General features: G+C 35.8%; 1 protein-coding gene across 1 annotated transcript in view; it reads left to right on the forward strand.

Annotated features, from left to right (window-relative positions):
* Positions 1-21,565, forward strand: part of SHOC1 (shortage in chiasmata 1) — a 43,397-nt gene extending 21,832 nt beyond the window's left edge. Inside the window, exons 14-26 of the mRNA XM_058828192.1 lie at positions 1,438-1,625; positions 5,942-6,008; positions 8,010-8,079; positions 8,644-8,828; positions 9,369-9,474; positions 11,091-11,202; positions 12,220-12,341; positions 13,334-13,427; positions 14,461-14,592; positions 15,897-16,046; positions 17,122-17,265; positions 17,505-18,069; positions 20,460-21,565. Of these exons, the coding sequence (XP_058684175.1) occupies positions 1,438-1,625; positions 5,942-6,008; positions 8,010-8,079; positions 8,644-8,828; positions 9,369-9,474; positions 11,091-11,202; positions 12,220-12,341; positions 13,334-13,427; positions 14,461-14,592; positions 15,897-16,046; positions 17,122-17,265; positions 17,505-18,069; positions 20,460-20,560 (2,036 nt within the window). The 3' untranslated portion in view covers positions 20,561-21,565. The remainder of the gene's footprint in view (positions 1-1,437; positions 1,626-5,941; positions 6,009-8,009; positions 8,080-8,643; positions 8,829-9,368; positions 9,475-11,090; positions 11,203-12,219; positions 12,342-13,333; positions 13,428-14,460; positions 14,593-15,896; positions 16,047-17,121; positions 17,266-17,504; positions 18,070-20,459) is intronic.
* The last annotated feature ends 2,949 nt before the right edge of the window (positions 21,566-24,514 follow it).

Here is a 24,514-nt window from a genome sequence, read left to right on the forward strand (position 1 = left end):
TTATGTTATTCCATGGATTTGTTAAGAACTTCCACATTTATAATGTCTTATATCTCAGAATGGCAAATTTTCATTGGAATCTCTGTGTGGAAACTGACGAGTATGTTAAAATGTCAAGTCTTTTCATCTTTTGTGTGTGTGGAACACTTTCCAAGTAAAATATTGTTGGGCTCTGGGGAAGTGAGCTACTTAAATCTGAGTGCACCTTAAGCAGAATCTTAAATGTTATCTAATATGTCACGAGGGAAGAAGTTTGAACTTACAACACTGGACTTAAATAGAACCCCCCCTTTTTTTGGAGCTTTTCTGGTCTTATTCAAATTTGGAACATGACAATCCATTGTAACCCAGCTTAATGCCTGAAATGATAATGCTGAGCTTGTCAAATTCCCATAGTTGTGTATTTTGAATTTTCAGATACCTCTGTCAGGATAGATCCATAAGAAGTTGAAATCAGTGCATATGAATGCCCTAGGAAAGCCAGACTTCCTTTGTCTTTACAGGAGATAAAGTTACTTCAGAGCATCTACCTTCAGTCTGAAATATCCCTTGATGGATGGTGTTTCCTTAAAATTGATGTAAAATGTAAAACATCTGCCATAAACTGAACTGTAGGGAGAAATATTATTTTGTATTTCCTTAAATATTTCTAGCAATAAAAGAGTAGGAAGAAGAATACAGAACAAATATATAAGTAGAAACCCAAGTGCAATTCTATCATTGTGCTAAATAATGTAGAAGGATGGGAGGAAGAAAAATGGGTAGTTCTTCCTCCACTGTTTGTTGTAGCAGAAGCACTCTAGATGATATTTCAGAATTACAAAAGCACCTGTGTTTCCAAACCTGAGCAACAGCTCACACAGGTAATTGTACAAGTAAAATTACAAAAAATTAGAAAATTGAGCAAGATACTAAGTAGGCCATGTAGTCTTCACTATTGTGTTGATGTGCAGTGATCCATCGTGTAGTTATATTGGATGTATTTCTTCTTTATGCATTTTAAGACAACCCCATTGTTCACCATTTATTCATAGAAGGCATCATTCAGAGTTGAGAATAGTTGTGTAATATGGCAAGTGGTAAACACACAGGACAAACAAGCTTTAGACAACGGTGGTAGAAATACTGTTTAGTTAGTATAAACAATACAGATTAGTTAAATATAAGAGTGTTGCTGCTAGCATCTGCAGTTTTAGGATGCAATCTTTGTATAATTCTATCTGGATTTACATAGCAGATACTACCTAAAGTAGAGCAATTTTATAAACACCATTTGTGTACCCAATTAGTGGTCATATTCTCCTTCCATATTGGGGAGCCATAAAATTTCCTGTGTTTTTGTGTAAGGTACCTTCACACAAATTTTAAATTGATGTGCAGATGCTTGACAAATATATTTTGTCACTTTATTTACTTCTTTTGTTGCTTTATTAACAGGTTATTTTTCCAAGGCAAAGGATATCTATAAAAACATTTTAGAATCCTGTTTGAATAATATCTGGAGGCAGTTGAAGATTATACAGTACAGCAGCCAGAAAAAGCATGAAACTCATCCCAAAATAAAAGCACTTCAGTGTGAAATGTTAAATTGGATGAAAAGTTATGGAGAGAAACAGAGTGTTAAGGTTAACACAATGTAACCACTTTCTCTTAACAAACAAAATTGTTCCACATTACATGAATAATTGCAAAATTATGTTTTAACAAGGGTTTGTTTATGAAAAAAAAGTATAATAATTACCTCATGGTATCTATTAAATAAGACTAATATAAATTTTAAGAACTCTGTCACAGCAGTACAAGTTTTTGTTTGATCAAGTCTCCCGTTGTTGCATGCGTTAAAAACATGCAAAAGAGTTTTAGTATTGCCAGGGCTTTATCTTGTTGCAGGTGGTTTTGTTTTCCTGATAAGTATATTGCATCACATCGGTTGCTGAAAATTATAGTATAATCTTTTATTTGAAAATATCAATCATCTGACACGGAGAGAATCATAGTGCAAGTCATGAATGTGTGCCTAAATGGCATGACTTGGAGTGTATGTATGCCAAGGTGTGTGTGGATGATGTCATCCACAGACAACCTCTGTTAACCAGTGTATCTAGCCAACCTCCTGGCATTTGAATGATACAAGAAGAAAATACCTGTGAGTGATAGCTTTGACGTGGAAGAGAGAGTTCTGGAGGATATTCAGATTATCCAAAGATTCTCTTTTCTGATATGTGAATATTTTGGGTGATACGATGCAGTGAAAATCAACGCTTTCCTTTGCAAAATATTTATTATTTCTTTACAGAATGCTGATCATGTTAGGAAACAGAATGAAATGCGTAGTGTTAAAAGCGTTCTGTTTGGAATAGAATTTATGATCCTAAACGCAGCCAAAAAAGATCTTTAAGTTTATTTTAGCTTCTTTCCACACTTTACTTCCAGGGGATTTATTCTTCTTGTGTTTAAGTGTTGCACTGGGAGCTCTGAATATCTTATGATTAAATTTTGCTGAGAAGAACAATATAATACGTTATTATACACCCTTCTATGATTTAAATTAAAATGAAGCAACTGATTGTCTTGTCTGTCCTTCAGCTGACACACTAAGATGATTTTGCATTCTTTTTGTCTTCTTAAGAGCAACACATTTTGCTTTGTCATACTAGGATTATTTTGTAGGAGGTATATGAGAACCTGATGTTGTTCCACGTGCGTGCAATATTATGTTACATATGATTTTATTCACAATTACTAATTGCTTACAGTTTCCTAGCATTCAGAGACAGGTTTTTATGAACCAGTCTAGGTAGAAGGAGTATTCCAGTTTAATAAGAAATAAAAGCTGTACTCAATGAACTATTTAGTGTTCTATCATATCCCATCAATATCAGTTAATATGATGTGAAATATTATAGTCTCATTATCCTTTTATTAACCAGGATTGTAATGGGATATTTCCTTTGCAAGGAAGAAGTTACTGCTGATTTAGAAAAAAATTAATTCTGCTCTTTGTTTCATTATCTTTTGTACTCATGATTAGATAGAAAATGACTAAAAATTTCATCTAGTTCATGTGACCGTATAATGAGTCTGCTGTTGAATTGTGTGTGGAAAAACAGGTCTACATTTTTAAATGCAGCTGTCCAAAACTGCTTATAAAGATGCCAGTGGATTGTTGACTGGTTCTTCTGTGCACCTACTTAAGGAAATTGAAATCTGCCTTATGATTGTCTGACCAGAAGTTCTTTTCTGGCAAGATCTGACACACTTTTAATATTTACACATATGATTATCTTATGTCTGTAAGTCATAAGACTGAGCCAATGCTATGTGCCTTAAAAATTTTACCTTGTGTGCACCATGAAAAGTGTCTATTGGCATAAAAGTTCAGAGAGCATCCTGTCAGACAGTATGGTGCATGTATGTAGGTACATATTCTTGTTTATATACTTAGTGCAGTATGTGTTTGGTTTGTAGCAGTTGAAATGATGGACAAGGTAAACACCTTCTGTGGTGGGGATTCTTTTTAATACTGTGTTAGTTTGGTAGATTCTAATCCTTTTCAACATTTTTGTTTTAAGCAGTATTTAACAAGTCTCGTATCTCTGGCAGAAACACTTTTGTGACTCCATCTACAGATTGTAAAAGTCTTTCTAACTAGTTCAGCAGTACATACAGTACCTCTCTCCAGTGCATCAGTACTTTGCAGGCTGAATTCTAGATATCTTCAGCTTAAGTTTTTTTTCATAAGAATAGTGTTTCAAATGTGACAGATCTGTCTAGTACTATAGTAACAATGTGGTATAATATCTTCAGATAGTGTCTTTAAGTAGCATTCTTTTTGAGTACAGGAGCAGGCAATTCCAAGCAAGTCAAAAGCCAAGCAAGCAAGGCAGGGATCTTCTAGAATTTAGGTGGAAAAGGAATATATATGGACTTTGGAAGTCACTTACAAACAGGTGACATGAAGGGACTTTAGAGATGCTCCCTACAGGAGAAAATTTAAATGGCCAAAGCTCAACTGAAGTTCAAGCTGGCCAACACCATGATGGAAGACAAAAAGAGCTTTTTTAAATATGTCAAGAGCAAAATAGAAATCAGAGATAACATTGGTCTGTTGCTCAACAAGGTTGGTCACCTCACAGATAGGGACATAGACAAAGCAGAGGCATTAAAACAGTGCCTTGTTTTGTCTCTGTCTTCAATCCCCAGAGCCCAGTGTTAGAAGACTGTGAGGATAATGTTAAACTCCCAGCCAATCCTCAACTTGTTTGAAACTTGGTACTCCATCTGGATGTCCATAGACATATAGAGCCCAGTGGGGTTCATCCCAAGGTTCTAAAGGAGCTCAAAAATATCATTATGGGAACTCTTCCCATTATTTTTCAACAATCTTGGGAGTCTGGAGAGATCCCAGATGATTGGAAGGTGTTAAATGTTGTTTCAGTTTTCAAGAAGGGAAAGAAGAAAGCCTCTAGTAATTGCAGATTTGTCCATCCCACTTCAGTGCCTGTTAAAATTATAGAAAAGTTTATTCTGGGAGTTACTGAACAACCCTTGAAAGACAATGCAGTCATTGGCTGCAACCAGCACGGGTTCACAAGAGTAAAGTGCTACTTAACCAGCTTAATTTCCTTTGTTTTCCCACTTATGAGAAGGTGACCCACCTAGGTGACCAAGGGAAGCCAGTGAGTGTAGTTTTTAATTTTAGCAAAGCTTTTAATATCATCTCTCACAGTATCCTAGATGAACTGCGCATCACAGAGCTACACAAGTCCATAATATTGGGTTAGGTGCGCAATTGACTGGTGGGTTGTGCTCAAAGAATTACAGTGAATGGAATTACATTACTGGCTGGTGGCCAGTGACCAATGGTGCTCCTCAGGGCTCAGTTTTAGAGACAGTGCTCTTAAATGTTTTTATAAGTTGTCTAGACACAGGAATCAAAAGTGTATTAAGTGATTTTACTGATGACACTAAATAAGGAGGAACAGTGGACTGTCCTGAGAGTAGAAAGACCTTACAGAAAAATTGAACTAGGGAGCTGAGCACTCACCAGCTCTATGAAGTATACTGAGACTGAGTGCCAGATTCTCCACCTGGGATGGGGCAATCATGCTTATACATGCAAATTGGGAAAGAAGAGACTGGAGCCTAGTGGGAAGGGAACAGAAGTCTGGGTCAATGGCAAGTTGAGCCAGCAGTGCCTTGGCAGCCAGGAGGAGGGCCAGTCATGTCCTTAGGGGCATCAGGCCCAGCATCACAGCCGGGCAAAGGAGGGGATTGTCCTGCTCTGCTCTGAGCTGGGGAGGCCTCACCTCCAGTGCTGGGGACAGGTCTGGGTGCCACAATATAAGTAGGACATCAAACTTTTTGCTTTTGTCTGTCCAGAAGAGGAGGACCAAGATGGTAGAAGGTCTCAAGGGCAAGAGGAGGGGCAGCTAAGGTCACTTCTGTTGTTCCTTGTGAGGAAGAGAAGGCTGAGGGGTGACTCCTTAACAGCCTACACCTTCCTCAAGCAAAACAGCAGTGGGGAAGGTGCATATCTCTTCCCGCTGGTGACCGCTAACCAGGGCACAGCAACTGGAATGAAGCAGTGTCAGAGGATGTTCAGGCACATTAGGCAAAAGATTCTCCACTTAGAGGGTGGTCTTCCCTGTAACAGGAGTGGTTAAGTACCAAGCCTGTCCAAGTTCAAGAAGATCTTGGGCATAGTCATATGGTTTAGTTTTAGGTAGTCCTGTGAGAAGCAGGCAGTTGGACTCTATCCTTATAGGTTCCAACTTGAGATATTCTACAATTGTTGTTGTGGAAAACTCCAAAGTTTCTGGTTTTGCCATCTGTTTATTCAATTTTGTGTGTTCTTTGCAGAAGAGAAAGAAAGATGTATGTGGGTTGAAAGAAAAAAAAATTAACATTGCTACAGTTTCTTTTACTCGTCTTCATACAGATACTAATCATTACAAGGATGGACTCTGAAAAAGCTGCCTTCATTCACCCATTATCTGGGATAGAAGGTAAGTAATTACTTTATGTGATTTTTTGATATAAAAAGTGGCTGTTACTCTGTAGATTGCTGAATTCCTGTTTGAATGCTTGGTGCAGGTGTTTCTCCCTTCTCATCAGGAGCCTTCCTACATACTTTTCTCTCATACTGTTTAATATTTTGCAACTCTTCCATCAGCCTTTTATCTTTTATTTTCTCCCATTTAAACGTTCTGGTTTAATGTGTTCTATTGCAAGAGAGTGATAATTTCTGTGTTGAGTCAAAGATTTTTTTAACAGAACATGAAGAAACTGTGGCCAGCCCATTGCCCAATTATATTTGCATCTGTTATCTTGATCAGATTGTTTCATTGTTTTTAGTTCATCATTGGTCAGTCACAAGCTTTCTTTTTAAAAGTTTTGACTAAACTCCCCAGCGTAAAGCCTTGAATGAGTAGTTAGGTACAAATCATATTTTCCTTTAGCTATATGTTGCTGATCTTGTTTGCTAATTTGTTAAATATGTCAGCATAAGCTGTATCAATCCATGAAACTCAAGGCAAAAATATACTATTTCCAGTATGCCACCTCCCCACTGATACAACTTGCACTTTCATCATGTCAACATTTTACCTGTGTGTAATTTTACAAGTACAAGCTTGTTCAATACTGCAAATTCAGCTGGTAAAACAAGTGTGTTTCCTTTCATATTGATATTGATTTTTTTATATTCCATTTTCATAAATCCTACTTGCTTGAACCCTATCAAGTGTCATGTATTGTACTGTTCTTTTGCCTTTAAAAATAAAGTTAGATTTTCTGTGCTCTTAAAAGAAGAAAGCCTGTCTTTTAGAATGTTTTGAAAGGGAGGAGGCATGTTCACAGTGCTTTTGCTAATAATAATATTTAATGAAAATTAAGATCATTTAAGTTTCAAGACTTGGTTGCAAACACAGGTCAATCCAACTACACTTTTGAAAATAGGCACTTGTGTAGTGCTGGGAAGGACGAAAATTTAACAGAAAAGTTTTACTGATATGAATGCTTAGCAGAAGGTTCTCTAGAAATGAAAGCAAGCTTTGATGTATAAAAGATGTTTTTAGGACCAGTTGTTGCTGAAACAGCTGAGAGAACAAAGGTTTAGTCAAGTTGGAAGGTTTAGAACAAAGGTTTAGTCAGTTAGAAGGAGGTTTTATGGCTGAAGTCCAACAGGTTACATGGTCTTCAAACAAATCATTTTTTCTACCAAGCAAAAAAGCATAGACAGAAAGATGTTTTTTTACCAAAGCAAAAACAGTTTTCCACTGCAAAACAAGTTTCAAAGTTTAACATTTAATTACTGACTCAAATGGTTGGTTAGTCACTAACATAGTGTGGTAAATTTAGCACTTTTGATAGGATACATGTAAATGTGAAGGTATTATGTATGATGCTGGTTGGTTGTTATGTAATAATATGCACAGCAAAAGAAAGAGATATAATGCATTGTAACTAAACTAAATGGGCTTCAGGACACATGGCTTGCCTATAGCCAGCAGCTGTAGGAATGCCCACGACCCCTTGCTGTAATCTAGTCTATAGAATAAACAGCATTATAAAGAAGAGCCATCTGTAGTCCCCATCTCACCACTGTCTCTTACAGTGTACTACCAACATTCCTTCTTAGATACATCTTCCAGTTAAAATTTCAAATGTATAAAAAGTGTAAAGAAATTAAACTTATTAAAGGGGCATATATGGTTCCTTTTGTATTACCCTTTAATATTTCATTTTAAGGTAATAGGGTTGTGAGTTTGTGAGACATGAAACTTGTTTGCGTTATTTTTTCCTTGGGCTCTGAAAATGAAGTTTCTAGACCATTGCATCAAACAGTACAATACAAACAGAAGTTGTGCAGGACTTCAGCAAGACAGAGTATGTAATACTTGAAATTTTAATAACCTCTGTTGTTCCACATTTGCTACTTACAAATTGTGTGTTGATTCATAGTCATAGAGGCTTATTTATTTCATAAACTCTTTTTTTTTAAGCAGGTTTGAAAGTTGTGGATTTGAATTCTGAGAAGAAAGGAAGCCCTTTAAGTTGTAAAGAGATAATAAGCAAGTAAGTCAAATTCTTGATTCTTGAGAACAAATTCTTTAGTCAGGACTAAGGTTAGTGAAACTTCAGTTACTTTAGTCATTTCCATGGGGCTTTCCAGTCTGGAGTGAAGTCTTCATGATATGAACCTACAGCTTAATTTTTAGAGCTGAGAATTTTGTCAACTCTAGAAAAATGCTTGGTGGGGCTTAGAGGAACTTTAGGGGACAAACAATTGCATTTTCTTTAAATGTTGTTTTCCCTGTTTAGGAAAACTTCTTTAGTAGAAAAAACATTATTTTGGCATGTTTTAGAAAACGGTGGTGAAAGTGCATAACAGAAGAAATGACAAATTACATTTCTGGAAATATAATATTTCGGGCAGATAACTATAGGAGGAAGAGTACAGATTTTGATTTTTAAATTAATTTTAAAAGGAGTTGGAGACTTAGCCGGGAAGGGTAAATAATTTTTTGTAAACAGACCTTAAGCAGTTAGAATTCATCAAAGTAAAACTGAGCTTATTTTTTCCTGAGGGTAATTCTACCTACACTTATTTTTATTTAGATTTTGTTGTGTTTTTTTAAGTCTTAGTAGATATTCCTGTGTTATTGTACATAATCAGCAAATTGGAGCTGACTTCCCTTGGACACACTTCTCATTAGTAATGGAATATGATTATTCTGAAAATTCTGGCTGGAAAAATCTGTGCAAAAATCTGAATGTTACTTACATGACTTTTAAAACCACCCTCCCTGGAACAATACAAATGGGTGAGTGCTCTCCGGAATTGTAACAAACAGTTAGACTGAGATGTGAAAAGAAAATATTTTCTGTTCCATAAATTGCTATATTCATATGCCTGTGAAAGAGCATGAGTAATATATGACAAGAGCTAAAGCTAAACAAACAGTGCTGGGTTATCTATGCGGCAAGGAGGTGTTTTTATTTGACTGTAAACCTAGTTTTGGCCAGGATGTCGTAGTACATGTGGGTTCATAAGATACTTGTACCAAGTTCTTAAGTTGTTTACAGTTTCTGCAAGCTGTACCCACCCTTCCTCATCCTAAGGGAGTGTTGTAGATCTAAAAAAGTCTGAATTAAAGCATAATTTCAAAGAGATTCAAAGGAGTTTCATTTTGGGGAAAAAAAAAAGTATAGAGTGGAAGCATTTTATTGGAGATGAATAAAAGATGCATTTTCAAATGTCCATTTGTATTCATCTAGGTATTATGTATTTAGAACATCAATAAGCAAAAATCTCCAGTTTTTTGCTTATTAAACTATTATCTTACATATATAAAATGTTTCAGGGGATCATGGTGGTTCCTTTCTTCTGGAAGTAAAGATTCCATATGTATTCCTGGCAACTGAAGGTCTTCTTAATATGCCAGATATTCTTCAGCTTTTTGAATGCAAGTGAGTGAAAAGAACCTATTTAATCATGTGGACTATTTATTTTCAGATTTTCAGGACATGTGTGTTGTTCTACTCTGTCTTGTATTAGCCATCTGTTTGGCTCTCAGGTACATTTCTGTGATTAAACTATTAGCACTTTAAGAGAAAAGAATATAGTTTTTTTTCTGTTGAAGTTGATAACTTAGTACTAGAACTTCACACACATGCCAGCCAGAATGGAATTAGCCATTATTTTAATTGTAGCAGGTACTTTTTAATCAAAACAACTTTTTTAATTGTCTACTTTTCTCTGAAATTCATAACATTAACGAACTTTTCTTTTCTTTACTGCTTCTTGGTCCTTGGAACACTTTGTATTTAATTCTTCATAAAAATTACTTGGGTTTTTTTTTGTTGTTTTTTTTTTGTCTACTGAAGCTATGCTAAATACGCAAACTGAATAATAGTAAAACATCATCTTTTCTGGTGCATCACAGTGTTTAGGAGAGGCTAAGTTTTCAACAAACGCTAATTTACTCATAAAATTCAGATCCACTATTCACTTAGTTTTTAATTCTCTATAACCTGTATGAAAACTGCTAGGGTTGTAAATCATTGTGCTTCTTTATTATTATTTTGACATAATTTTCTTGAATTTTGCTTTCACAGTAGTAAATACTTGGTAAAGCTACCTTTTATCTCATGAGGGAAAAGTGAAAAGAAAGAAAGAAATAGGGACCAGAGCAGCCCTATCTCTCAAACATAATGACAGAGATACAGATAGTTGATTTCACCATGTTGCAGGAGAGACATGCCAGTTTTAATCCTGGCTATATCCTTGAGTCAGCTGTGGAGCCATTTTTTGTCTGTGTCCAATTACAGTTAAGCAGGGGAAAAAAATAAATGTCTTTGACATTTAAAATTTGAACCCACAATCTGACATGCTTTTAAACTCTGACTTGAACAAGTTTTCTGTTCAGCCTGGCTATAAGCCGCATAGCTGGGAACAATGTTTTGCTGCTTTTTAACTAGCTTCTTTTAGCAGTGATGAAGGACTTAAATAGGTGAGCAAAGAGCTGTACAATTTCAGAAAAGCTAAGAGTTTACTTTTTTTAAAGTTTCTCAATACGCTGTCCATGCAAGTTTCTAGAGGACATACTGCTGGCAGATTCAGGTTTAGGTCTCTTGTGTCTCCTAGTAAAATGTAACAGGAGGCTGTGCTGCTGGCAGTTCTAAGTCAGTCAGAAATTTTTAGGATTATACCAATGGCAATCAGGGAGTTTGCTTTGCAAACAGTCGTGAAAGAAGGAAAAGAAATACAATATGTAAAGTTAGTCAGAAAAAGTTTCTGAGACTCTATCTTAGTTTCTGTATTACCTCTTTTTTTTTTGTAAACTCGAAGCCTGGATGTCAATGTCATACTTAATGCGGTTAGAAATATAATTTAATTTCACTAAATCACTGCTACGTTCATATGTATTGTTCAAGTGTGTCTTAAAGTGAAATGAGCATTTGAGAAAGATCAAGACTGTGTAAGTTAAAAAACTATATTAGAGGGTGTACGTTATCAATTTTCTTTGAGAAAATAGTATTGTTTTACTTGTCTGAGTTCTAATGAAACAATTTTACTTCCTCAGGTACAGCATTACCTTTGTTGAAAGAAGCAGTAGTTACTCCTTAAGGCTTTTTGGAAGTATAGATCGTTACGTTGTATTGACAATAGATGAATGTACTGCTATCTTTTTACAGGTACAGAATGAAACTACTGTGTCCAAGTTCTGTTATGTGTTCGGTCACTTTTAGGCCATATCTTCAGACTTCTGACTTATCTTTTCTTTCCCATAATCATATTTAATTCATGCATTGTTTCACATCACAAATCATTAACCCTAAAATTCTGTCTGTGCCAGTTTGACTAGTTTAAAATGTTCTCAGTTTCTTCACTGAAGTAACATTTGACCTGTGATTTGATTATATGAAATGTAGTTAAAGGATGCATACTTGAAAATAGGGATGTATAAAGAAATTTTGTAATAACCAATTAAATGTATTTGTGATTCTATTCTCTTACCAGTGTGCATATTAATTCCTCCCATTTCAGATGATGATCTGAAATAGTCTGTAGAATAATTTGTCCTACTTTTAATAAAAAATAGTTTAAGAAATAGCATACTACTTGAATTCTGGTATGCAGCAAGACAGATTACTGATAGAAGAGCTGCTTCTGAAAAATAATACATAATAAAAGAATCAATTAGTATTACAAGTACAGCATAGACATTCCTACAAGCTACCGCAATTAGTGATGTTGTACTTTATTATAGAGTCAGTGTAGGTATGATAGGATTTGTATATGCCAAGTAAGTACTTCAGAAGTTTATAACAATATTTTACATCAATAAAGTTCACAAAAAATCTTAAGAATAGCCTATAAAGGTATTGACAGTGTTTCTTTTTAGAGCAAGGAAGAAGAGGCATAAAGCCAAGAATCAGCTTTTTGAAGTTCCAAGAAAATAAAAGTTAGGAATACAAGCTAGTTCTCCCAGTTCCCATATGTGTCCTTAATGCTGACATTATTTAGCTGTATTTATGTTTGGTCTAGGTTCTGCGTATTATATTGATAGTCATCAGAAGCTTGGGGCAGCCATGGTAATGTTATAAATTAGTTATTAATAATTAAATAATATTATTTTTATTTATTATTTAGGTTTAGGTTATTTTTATTTATTTATTTAGGTTTTATTATTTATTTAAATTCCATGGTAGAGTATGGAAGAACTAAATTATGAGGACTCTTGTGACACTGTAATATCAAGACTGATGGCATTATCACTCCAATATACGTGCTGTTGGATTATTTTCTATTCCAGAGAAAGACTGAGTTCAGAGTAAGTTATTACATTCTTTTGTTATCCTGGTATTTTTAAAACAACTTGTCACTAAAGAGAGCTGCTTATTAAAATAAATTGATATTCACTTATCTTTGAACTTCTCTGTAGGAATACATTTATCTTAGAACAATGCGAGTATTGTAAACTCATATTTCTAATGTGCTTTGAGTTTTTCATTTGGTTACAATGTTGTTGTGCTCATACTGAAAAACTCAGTGAAATTGTAAAAGTAACAGTGATCACTGGAGACCACCAAAATGTTACAAAATTTGTTTTTTATTTGTAAGGCTATTTTTAGTCTTACAAAAATGATAAAGAAATGGTTGTTATAAAAAAACAGAGTTTTGGGCAGGCAGTACTAACATGAGGTGTATTTCAAATCAGCAGGTCCAGAAATTTCACAACAATAAGGATATTAAATACTGGAATTATTCTTACATCTCTTTGAAATAAATTAACCCCTACAAATGCATGGTTATGAATTACTGTGTTAGTACCACTGTATATAATTTGCAACTGGGGAACATTCTTCTAATGTTCTTCCAGTGTATCAGTAGTTCTCCTTTTGCTATGGAAGCACACCTTTTATTGACATAGTTCAAAAACATTAATTTATTACCTCTTCGGGGATTTTTTTCTCTATAAGCCAGTGCTAATTTCCTCTGGTTTTTTATTTCTCCAGTGTCTCCAGTGACTGACCTAGATCCAGACCTTTTGCTTCAGACCAGACTTGCTTTCTGTAGACTATTTTCTCTTTTTTCTTTTTCTTTCTTTTCTGATTTTCTGTTTTCCTTTCTTACAGTCCATCCTTCAGCAGTCAGTCCCTTAATGTACTCTAGTTCTCTTTCCACAGATATTAATGCTCAAACTGTACCAGTATTCTGAATTCCAGGAAATGAAACAGATATTTATGAAGACATGGAACAAATGGTTAGAGATTATTACATGTGCCTATTAAATATTAGTGATCCAGTGAAACTGTTTTACAGGTACAGTCTCAAGGGAAATACTCTGCTTAATCTTGTCTTAGTTTATGCCACTCTAATTGAACTTACACAGAAGTCAGAAGACTTTGAAGTGAAGGTAATTTTTTTCTGTATTAATCTTCATGGTATGATATTTCTAAAAGCTCAATCAAGTATGCCTTCTACAACAAAAACATAAAGTAGCTCAAAATTACTGAAATAAGAGAGGATCTTAATTCAGTGCTGGTAAAGTCAGTGCAAAGACTGTGTTGACTGCAATACAAGTTGAATCAGATTCAAATAGAAGTTGAAGTCTTTTTATAACTAGGAGTAAAAAAATGAGGCCATACCTTTAATAAATTTTTAGAATACGTATTTATCCTTGTTATGTCTTAATTTGAAGTTTCAGATAAATATTATGTTGCTGATGTGGCAGAAGAAAAAAAGAAATAATTTGCTGCCAGCTAGTTTGCTTTTTTAATGTGACAAGATAAATTCTCTAAATCTAGAAAATCTGTTTTACTACCTAGAGTAATCAGGATTAAAAAATGCAACAGAAGTTTCATTCAGCTTACCAAATTGTTGGTAACTTATATTTTTGAACCAAGTGATACCTTTTTATACACTTTTTTTCACTTGTCTGCTGCCAATGTTGGGTACAGATCTTTATGAAAGTCATTATTATTTGCATATTAAAATTTGTATAAAATTTACCTGATTAAATGAAAGTTACAAGGGCAAAGAGAGGATGAAGCTTTTTTCATTTAATGTACTCAGCAGTGTAGATTGTGTAAAAATTATAGCTTCAAAATGTTACACATCTTTTTAAACTGTAATAAGCATCTCACAATTGTCTTGTTTCATTAGGAGCTCATATTATACCCAGAAACTTGGTTAAATATATAAGACCTATAGGATAAATCAATTCATTTCACCTACACAGGATTTGCATAAATAAAGAGTGTAATTGGCAGCCAGGCTAGTAGTCAGAGGTTGGAGTTTTTCTGCATGATAAGCATGGATCAGGTTTAATTACTGCCGTACCAACTATCGTGTTCAGGGTGACCCTTAGTTTTCACCTCAATTTCTGTAGCAAATTAAGACACTCCTAAGAGTAAGTTTTAACCAAGAATATTATGTATCACTTTTAGGTAATTCTTACTCCAGGGATTGAAGAGACAGCACTGGTAATTCGTCAGATTGCTGACAACATTTTGATAGCATCTAATATCAGTCCTCATGAGTGGCTGGACAAATCCTGGCTTTCTGTCTTGCCATCTGAGGTTTGTTTCTCTTCCCATTAATTTACAGGGGTTTTTTTCTGTTTCTAAGATTCACAAAGTTTTAGGATTTTTTTTGTTGTTGTAGTTCTCTTAAAATATATTACTAAAACAAGCATTATTATATATGGATATCTAGATATGCAGATATTTATACAAGCATATTTCTAGTATATATGCAAAGACAGAAATTTCATTCATCCATGTCAGTGGAATTAGATGTAACTTGGACTTTTCCTGTGCTTTCACAATTAACCTGTAGGGACGTTTATCCACCACATCTGCCTGCCAATTTGTGCAATTCTACAGTTCTAGGCACTAGGTTTAAAAAACTATCCAGATTGTAAAAGATAAATATACAATGGCTCATCAGCAGTGCTGATCCATTATTGAAGTCAATGGCATTGCTTGCCAACTTGCTTTAGTATCAGATGGTAAAAACTTGTTTAACTCATGCAGTTACTTGTTTGACTCATTTCAGTAAATGCTGGAACAGGCTCATCAATTACCATCAAATATATGATATCCTTTAACCTGTACAGTAAGGTGCTCAAATGAAACTTAAGGATTTGTTCATTTTATGTGACAGCTTTGAACTCTTGTAAAGCTTTGATTGCTTTTTGGCTTTTGCAAAAGTTAGAAGCATTATAAAGCAGGTATTGGCATGGCCTTTCAAGACAGGGGTATTGGTTTATAGGTTTTCCAATTTAGAGATTGAGGATGCTGGCAAAAAATTGAGAAGATTAATTGTTTTTGTGTCTCTGTTTAACATATTTGATCCTGGTGTTTTATGAAAGTCAGGAGGAGGAAGCTGACACTGATAACCAGCTACTCTCAACTTGCTGCCCTGTTTGTGACATTCATCCTCTCCCTGACATCTCCTGCTTTTGCCATCTGTTTCATTACCTGTAACAAATACAGGTTTTGTAAAACCGAACCAGTTTTGTCAGTTTATATTGATCTAGGTAATTCACTTTAACATGGAGATTTAATAGTAAATCTGGTAATGCATTTTAAAATCAAGTTTAAGTTATTCACTGGTTTTAATCTTTAGAAAATAAACATATTTAGACTTGCTTTTTGTTAAATGGTTATGCAGAACTTAGCTCCTTTTCAGAAGTTATACTATGTTGCACCAATAGTAAGAAAAATGAATTTTTATTGGACTATAAAAGTATACAGTTTGAAAGCTTTCTTTCTATTATATAGTCTAGGACTTATTGAGTAAGATGTGACTTTGTAATAACAGGAAACAAAGGATAAAAATTTTGTCAGATATCAATCCAATAAATAATTTCCATTTTCAGACAGAGAAATGCCTGCTTACTTTTCCGTGTATCAATCCTTTGGTTGCTCAGTTTATGTTAAAGAAGGGATCTTCACTGAACAGGTTATTTCTTGCAAGCTTTGATCAACTCCAGGAACTTCTGCCAGAGGTTCCAAAAAAAGTTTTAAAGGTGGGCCAAAATTATTTTATGTATTAGACCAATTTTTTTTTCTTTTGCTCTGTTGTAATATGTGGTTGCTTCATTGAGTTTTTTTTAATCTGGTGCTGCATGTGCTGGTGTAGTTTAAAAATTAATTACAGGTTTTAGCATATAATTCATTTCCAAAATGTTGAGTCTGCTGATTCTCAGCAGATTTTGTCAAATCACCATTTTGTTTGTGGGAAGATAATGAAAGCATTTCCTTAACTGTATATAAAACTAAAACTCATTAGATCAACTTCCTCCTCAAGCTTCACAATATTGAGTATTGTATCAGTGTGCAGGCTTTTGTCTATTTCTAATGTAAAAGATGTTTTTCCAATTAAATATTTCCGGGACTTCCCTCCTTCCTTCCTGCCTGCCTTCCTGCTTGCCTTTATTCCTTCCTTCCTGTCTGCCTCCCCACTCCCTATATTAGCATTCATAGTAGTAAGTGTTTGACAGAGCCCTAGAGATGAATTGTGTGCTCCTACTGTTCCAACTGGGTCAGGTCTGGGAAAATCGTAGACTGAATACAGTCATTTAATTCAATAAAAAAGGCACATATTTTATCATTCAAGAAAATGGTTGAAAACACCAGTCATTTAAGGTGAAGCATTCCATTAAGGTGAAGGAGCAAGTGAATGGATAATTGGACACGGAATGTGAAATTGTGCATACTATTGTTTTAACTGTATATGTGTAAAGTCGTCTTTATTAACAAAAGAAGCTCAGTTAAATTTCTCTGTAATGCATAATAGGTGCCAGTCCATTGCAGACACTTCTTCCTACAGTCTTGGAGGAATGAAAGAGAATAAACTGTATTAAGATATTTCTTTTCCTGTATTTCAGACAGAGACTATTACTTAATCTGTTTATAGCTTTAAGACAGGTGGTACGTTTTGTACTGTACATGCCTGTCCTGCTTTGGTAAGTCCTTTTTTTTTTGTGTTCCAGTAAACAAAAATTTATACATCTTATAATCTTAACAATTGATTTATCTTCTTGTACTTGGCAGTGTAGACATGTACCATAAACATTCCTGACAAATACTTTATTGTTTCAGCATTTCAGTGACATGGTATCTTCATACCACTTAAATACTGCTGCTCCTCTAGAAAAAACAGTGAAAAGTGCATCACGCCCAGAAAACCAGAATAACTTCAACACATTGTATCTTGACAATAAACAAAATTGTCAAATTTTAGAGCTGCTTGATAAGGCACAAAGCAACACAGGTAATACCTTGAATTACTAGGAAAATGTGTCTCCTTTGAAACCAAGTGAAAAATCTGAATGTATTAGAATCTTATCTTCTAATCAGGGTAAGGCCAGTTATTCTGATGAGATAGACCGCAATCACAATGCTCAGTGACATCTTGGTTTTCTGTCAAATGTAAAAAATAAGCTAACCTTTCATTCTTCAAATAAAATGGTTCAAATTTTTCTCTACCAGGAATGTCTAATATGAATTTTGAACCCCTAATTCCTCCGCTGAATCATCGTAAGAGTTTTTTAAATTCTGATCTTCCAAGTTGTATGCGAAGGAAAGCATGCTTATCAGATGTAATTACAAGGAGGAAGCCGGATTTCACTGCTGTGTCAAAGGACTATGAAGATTTTGCTCATCTAGAAGTTAAAAATTCTCTCCAAGTTCAAAGACAGCCTTTCAGGATGCATGATAGCTCTGATAATTCTTCCAAAGACGGTGAGAAAGAGGATTTCTTTGCAACTTTCAGTGACTGTGTACCTCAGGAGAGTTTAAAGAGTTTTCTAGAGGAATTTACAGACACAACATGTAACAGCCCAGAAATTCAAATTGACCAGCCCCTGTGGAATGACTCTTTATCCACAAGCCCACACAATTCATTTGCACATGATGATTTTCTCTCTGATTTCTTTGGTGGTACGGATAAGCTTCCAAATCTGAATTTTAAGCAAATAGGTGGAGCATCTAAAGGAAAGAGAAAACAAAGGCCTCCATTCTCCTGGACCAAAGAAAATATTAAAACAGGTAGGTCCAAACTAAGCAGATTTTGCTGAAATTCTTTCTTGTTACTCAACTTCAAAGTTGTAAAGAGTACCTGTAAGACTGTATTTTATCTTTTATTTAAATAGCTGTTAAATCAAATTCAACCCAACAATTGCACGCTCCCTTTGCTAAAACTTATTTGCATATGTATTTCTTCTGTGATAAAAAAAGAAATTTACAGGGTTTTGAGCATAAAGATGCCTTGGGGTATTTAAAAATAAAAAAAGCCAAACCAAGTGAACTAGAATGGTGTTACTGCCATTATTTTCCCTGGTAAATACTGAAAAGCATAACTCTTCAATAGTGTAAGATTCAGCTTCTTTTCTCTTTGACAGCGCATAAAATATAATGAACATGCCAGAACTAATTTAAAAGTTATAGGGAAGATTGTTTTGTAAACATAGAGTTGGAGAAGGGTCTACAAAAGACTGTATTTTCTCTATAGGACAAAAAAGGAGATTCAGCAAATCCTGAGGGTGAAATTCAGGTTCTCCTAATGGCTGTATTTTGCTATTGGCACTAATGGAGTAAAAATGGCACTCTGAAAATATTTAAGTTTGTTTCATATATTTCCTTGTTCCTGGATTTTTTTTTAGCTAGTATCTCCAGGGGTAAACTCTCCACTTGAAATTATTCCAAGGCTTATATTTTCAAAGAGATGGTATGATGTGTACTTCAAAACTTTGTTTACCCTGAAAGTATGTACAGTCCTTATACAAAATATTAGGCTTCTCTTTTTTTGTAGTTTTCTTATTCCTGGTTTACTCCATCAAATATAGTAAGCTTGAAACCTGTTTTAACAAACCATAATATGTATCCACAGAGTCTTACAGCTAAGAAAGTCCCTATGACTTCTCCCTGTGTCAGACTGTGTATTGCTGTATCATTTAATGTAGCATGTTTTTTTTAATTCTTCTATTTCCCGGTAGGTGAGATGCCAAATTTTTTTAAAAAATGCAAGTTTAAGTTTGTTTTTAAAAAGTGCCTATCACCTAGTACAGATTACTTAATTTATGATTTGTCTGTTGCTGGCTGTCATTAAATCTCTTGGTGCTACAAGGTCAGCACAGCATTAAAATGCTTTCACTAATCAGATCAGACTCATTCATGTAAATGAATTTAAATCACTCCTTCATGGATTGCTTAGGGTAATTATGGAGGTAAAGGGAGAAAAAGTTAATTTGATATGGTAGACTTCTTTTAATTTTCAATGTATGTAAATTTAAATGTTTATGCAGAAAATCAGACCTTTTGCTCCTCTGGAATTAAAACTGAGACCTGCAGTATTGCTGAGTAGGTAGCAAATATTCCTGTAGTGGCACTGATAGCATTCTACATACAATATATTACAGTAGGAATCAGGGAAGATTCACCTGGTTCCACATTTCATGGTGATACCGTACTGAAAACACTGGGATCTCCAATTGATAAGCTTTATTATTCTTGCTCAGTAGGACAAAAGTACACTTGAATGTGAATCAAATCAAAACAAGGAAAAGTGATTTTTAGTTTATATTTTAGAAGAACAGGCTTATTCTACTTTATAATTCACCAACCAGAGGAAAAATAAGTACACAAAATAGTTTCACATGCTAATGCAAACCATCCCGCCCCCCCCCAAAAAATTTCAAAAACCAACCACACAAAAAAGAACCTCTAACTTCACCTTAATACTGTAAAGGCCTCTGAGAGCAAAAATTTAAGAAATATTTAGAGTTAAGTTAAAAAGAAACACTGGGAACAGACCCCAAGGATTCTTCAGGTGTCAGATCAAGCTCTCATGAAGCCACAGATAATTCATGACACCATGCCATGCCACTATTTCCACTGTAACAGATCAAATCCTTAGGTCAGTTTTAGCATTTTCTGACAATACTTTTTGTAAAGACTAAATATCATTTCCTTACAGTAACTTGTTTTGAATAAGCAACTTCTCAAATACATTGTTTGAACACTTAAATATTACCAATATAAGTAGCTTCTTAAAACAACTTAGAGACATGACTATGTCTGGTTAAAAAGAGCTAAATTTCAACAATTACAGTATAGTTCTAAGTGTAGTATTAATTAAATAGAAATAAACATTAAATATTTTGTAAAATAATGTAGTTAAGTATAGGTTGATTTATTTATTTTTGTATAAGGTCCCATATTCCTATTACAGGACAATATGCATAAAATGGGTCAGTAGCAGCAAGTAGAAAATATTAATCTATACACATTTTATTTTATGACAGTTGATACTTTTCTTAGGGAAATACACCAGTTAAAGCCAAAGTCTGTCACTGCTTCTGAGAAACACACGGGTAAGTCTGCATACATGTTGTATTTATAGTTTATCATGGTCTTTCTTTTCTCCACTTCTGTTTCAGATTCAGGATTTTCAGAAGTACAGGAGTTCAAAAAAAGGAGATTGACATATGAAAGAGTCCCTGGAAGAAGAGATGGACAAACACGTCTTAAATTCTTTTGAACAGAATGGGATTTGCATATTACATACTTTTTTTTTTCATTCTTGAACTCTTTAAAGGGAAATAAATAAATTATTGTTGTTAGTTTTTAGAAAGAAGTTAGGATTTGGAAATTCTTACTAGATCAGGATTCTTCTGTATGTTTTTAAAATGTTGCTAAACAAACTAGTTTCTTGAAGCTGCATAATTACTGCTTCTCTGTTGTCATGGGTGAATGACTTTACCACTCTTTATATATTAAAAAAATATTCATGGAAAAAAACAGATGCTGAGGCTTGCTCGGAGTTTTCAAGGCACCTGTGTTTGCTCCCTGAGCCTGCTGCTTTTCCAGTGTAAAGGACAGGCTAGATCTGCCAAAATCTCAAGACATCTCAAGGCTTCTCAAAGTCTTAGAGATTTCTTGCTGTTACAGCTGTGACTTTTGTAGCTGTCCCTTGGGCTCTGTTCTACTTTTCTTCTGACAGCTTCTTCAGGAATGAGTTCCTGAGCTCATTTTAATCATACTTAGTCTAGGAAAAAGCTCTTTGTTTTATGGACAACATGAGAAGGCTGCATTGAAATTTAGCATTCTCATAGAATTGATTCAGGGAACTAAGCTGTGACCCTGACCCCAACCTGCTGGAGGCCATTTGTTGGCATCCATGTTTTTCAGCCTTCTGCAGGGTATTGGCAAGTAGGGGAGGATGAAAGTCGTGTGGGAGGCAGATCCAGATATTACAGGGTACAAATAGAAGGGGTAAAATATTGGATTAAAAGAAAAATCTATCTCAGTTGCAGTCAAAAGAACAGGATAGGATAGTACCCAAACCCTCACCTTCCATCAAAAGATTTGGCAACAAAACTGGAAGTATGTGTGGGAGCAGTGGAAGACAGTAACTCCATTCTGCTGCGGGAATGCATAAACAGTTTGCATGGGCATGCCAGCCAGATCCAGAATGTCTCTCTCTGTTCAGGGACCTTCAGCTGAGATGATTCAGGTTTCAAACTCATTAATCTTTTTTAATTTGATGCAGTAACAGAAGGGCAGGGCGGGCAGGGAAGCAGTAAAAGAGAAACCACCAAGTTTAAGGTTTATGCTTGCATTTAAATATTTGACATTAAACCTTCGTTAAGCATATATTCTCTATTTGAGTAAATGAAACCAGCACTTAGGGAAGAAAGATTTGGTCTCTCAGAGAAAACAGAGTGCTGGGTTTTGACTGAATTCTTGAAAAAAGCTTGAAAAAGCTATGACAGCACTAACTGCAGATTTAATTCACAGTCATATACCTGAATTATTTGTACACTGATTGTGTGGAAGATTTGAGAAAGTACCTTTCACAAGTGGTAACATAAAAAGATTCCTCATAAAATTGCAAACAAGACACTGTTTCCTAGAATAAGAGAAACTGAAATAAAAGTTGCAATTTGCTTACTATACATGGCCCATTTTTGTGGTCACCTGACCAAACCGTTTTACTTCTTCTGCATCATGGGTTATGTTGTTCAGAGCTACCACCCAGATTTCTAGAACCAGGAATTTGTTTTTTTTAAAGTACAGCTCTACAAAGTCTCAGTCACAGATGACCACAGTTTGAGAAAATTATAGCTGCCAGTGCCAAGTTATGTATTTATGTTCTCCTCTTCCACAGGCAAAGGCTGACACCAGAACTTCCACATGAACAGTTGTGAAAGCATAGCATAGATAATCTGTAGATAACTTTAAAAACAAAGGCATATTGTCTACACTAAATAAAAAATTCAAGCGCTATCTGTGTTAAGTTTCCATTAGGTAGAAAAGATGTCAGTGTACAATTAAATGACTGGTAATGTAGTGGAAAATAAGGAAAAGGGCTTGCAATGATCAGTTGTTTTTTACTGTATTTCTTTATGACAAATCTCAGTTTCTCACAGATATGGACACATTGACAAATTTATAAATTACATCCTTCCCCCTCCTTTTGTCTGTTTAATGTGGAGTAAAACTGATACTGAACTACGGTGATTCCCTTCCCCACTTGCCTGCTCCCTTCTACTCTCCCCCCACCCCTCCCCCCTTTTTACCTGTGAGTTAGGAAGCAACTAATTCTTAGACAAAAAGGCACAGTACAAAATCTAATCTCGACTTACATCAGCAGGTAGGGACACTCCACTCCTGGAACAAGTTTATAAACATATTAGTGACCAGGCAGGAGGCAGCTGTAGATGGAGAAGAGCCTTGCTGATCAGCTGGGAGAGGTGACTGTGAGAAAAGGGGGCTTGTGGCTCATGTGAGGCACTGAGCATACAAATATGCACACTCACTCAACCTTCTTTACTGTGGGCATCCTGTAGGACCTGCTGCCATCAGATGGTGTCGAAGGCCTCTGCGCAGCAGATGGCCCTCTTGGATAGTCTTTGGTAAAGGAAGCTGAGATGCTGCCCACAGTTGTCCACCTCCCTGCAGATCACACCTGTTGGAGCACAAGTGGCAAAATGTGATGGTTGCCCTGGTCTAAGCCATCACTGAGTTCAGTTCAGCAGTTGTGCAAACCCAGGTACACCTGCAGCTGGAGAAAAGACATTGCCCTGTAGACTGAGTAGGTAAGGGACAATGTTCTCCTGCTTCCCGAAGCTGTCAGCTGCCCAGGCTCGTTTGTCAGGTTCTTTGGTTATGCCAAGGAAAGGGGACCTGCAAATGCTGAGCTGCTGAGATACAGCCATTCCACCCAGCCAGCACAAAATAACCAGCACTGGCACATTTCGCCAAACTGATTGCCAACAGGAACCAAAGAGCCTCAGTGCCAACCAATCCTGTTGTGGAGCTTGTTCTGACACTCGAATTCTCTCACAGAATGTGCCCTGGGAGGGCAGAGGTGGCATTGCTGTCGCGCCTCTCCTGGCTGTTACTCAGCAGCTCAGATACACACTGCTCTGAGAACAAGGAGGTGCAGCAACCACACTGCTCTGAAGAGGCTGAAATCCATGTCTGAGGAATAAACACCATGCTCAGAGGGACATTGGAGTGGAGTGTTCCCACACAACTGCTGCGCAGATCTTTCTAGTCTTTGCTGTGCAAGACCCTGCTGCAGCCAGGTCCTGCTCACAGTGCTACTCCAACTGTGTTGACCTGGTGCTCCAGCTGCAAGAGACTGGATGGAGTTGGGCAGGGCAGCCAAGAGACAAAAGTGGTTGATGGCTGTCTAGCAGTAGTGGCTCTCTGCTGTACACTGTGATTTGGCCACTCCTTATGCCAGCTCAGCAGCCACTTCAAAACCCAAGCTCCAACTGACATTGCTGAGCCTGAAAGTGTATGCAAGAGGGCTTCTGGGGAGAGAAACGGGTGTGGGATGAGGGTGAGGTTTTTTCTCAAGAGGTAGAAGTATGAAAGGCTTGCCTGGGAGGAAGTAGGCAGCAGTCATATGTCGGCTGTCCAAAGGCTTTTGATGTACACACTACTCAGTATCTTTAACATTTTGGCCTCAAACCAAGCCTCTGATGGCCTCTGTGCAAGAGTAATTTGGTTTTCTCGAGATTTCCACATCTGTGTCCAGTACTAACAGAAAAATTGCTATACTTAAATAGCTTACAGTGAAAGGAAATCAGAGTGAAGAGAAACCCTGAAAGAAGACTGTTCTGTATTTAAAGGCATAATACATACTGTCACTATTACAGTTCTCATTTTGGAGTCTTTCTGCAGTGAAAGTATTTGACAAAGACTGAACTGTCTGGAGGACACCGTTGCCCCATTTCAGTTAACATTCATGAACATTAAGTACTCAGACTGCAGAGTTTTCCTTACAGCTTCAAAATGTGTGAGTTGCATAACACTGTTAGTATTTAAAAACATGGTCAATTGATACGAATGGGATTTTTCTACTAATATGATACAGCTTCTAAAAATCCAACCTTCTCCTTCCCAAATAAACGAAGATCTTGAGGCCTTCCCTCCCACTGCAAAATCCAAGTATCCTCTTCCTTACACTAGCTGCTCTTTA

This window comes from Poecile atricapillus, chromosome Z (assembly GCF_030490865.1).
Source record: "Poecile atricapillus isolate bPoeAtr1 chromosome Z, bPoeAtr1.hap1, whole genome shotgun sequence".
NCBI classification, from domain to species: Eukaryota; Metazoa; Chordata; class Aves; order Passeriformes; family Paridae; genus Poecile; species Poecile atricapillus.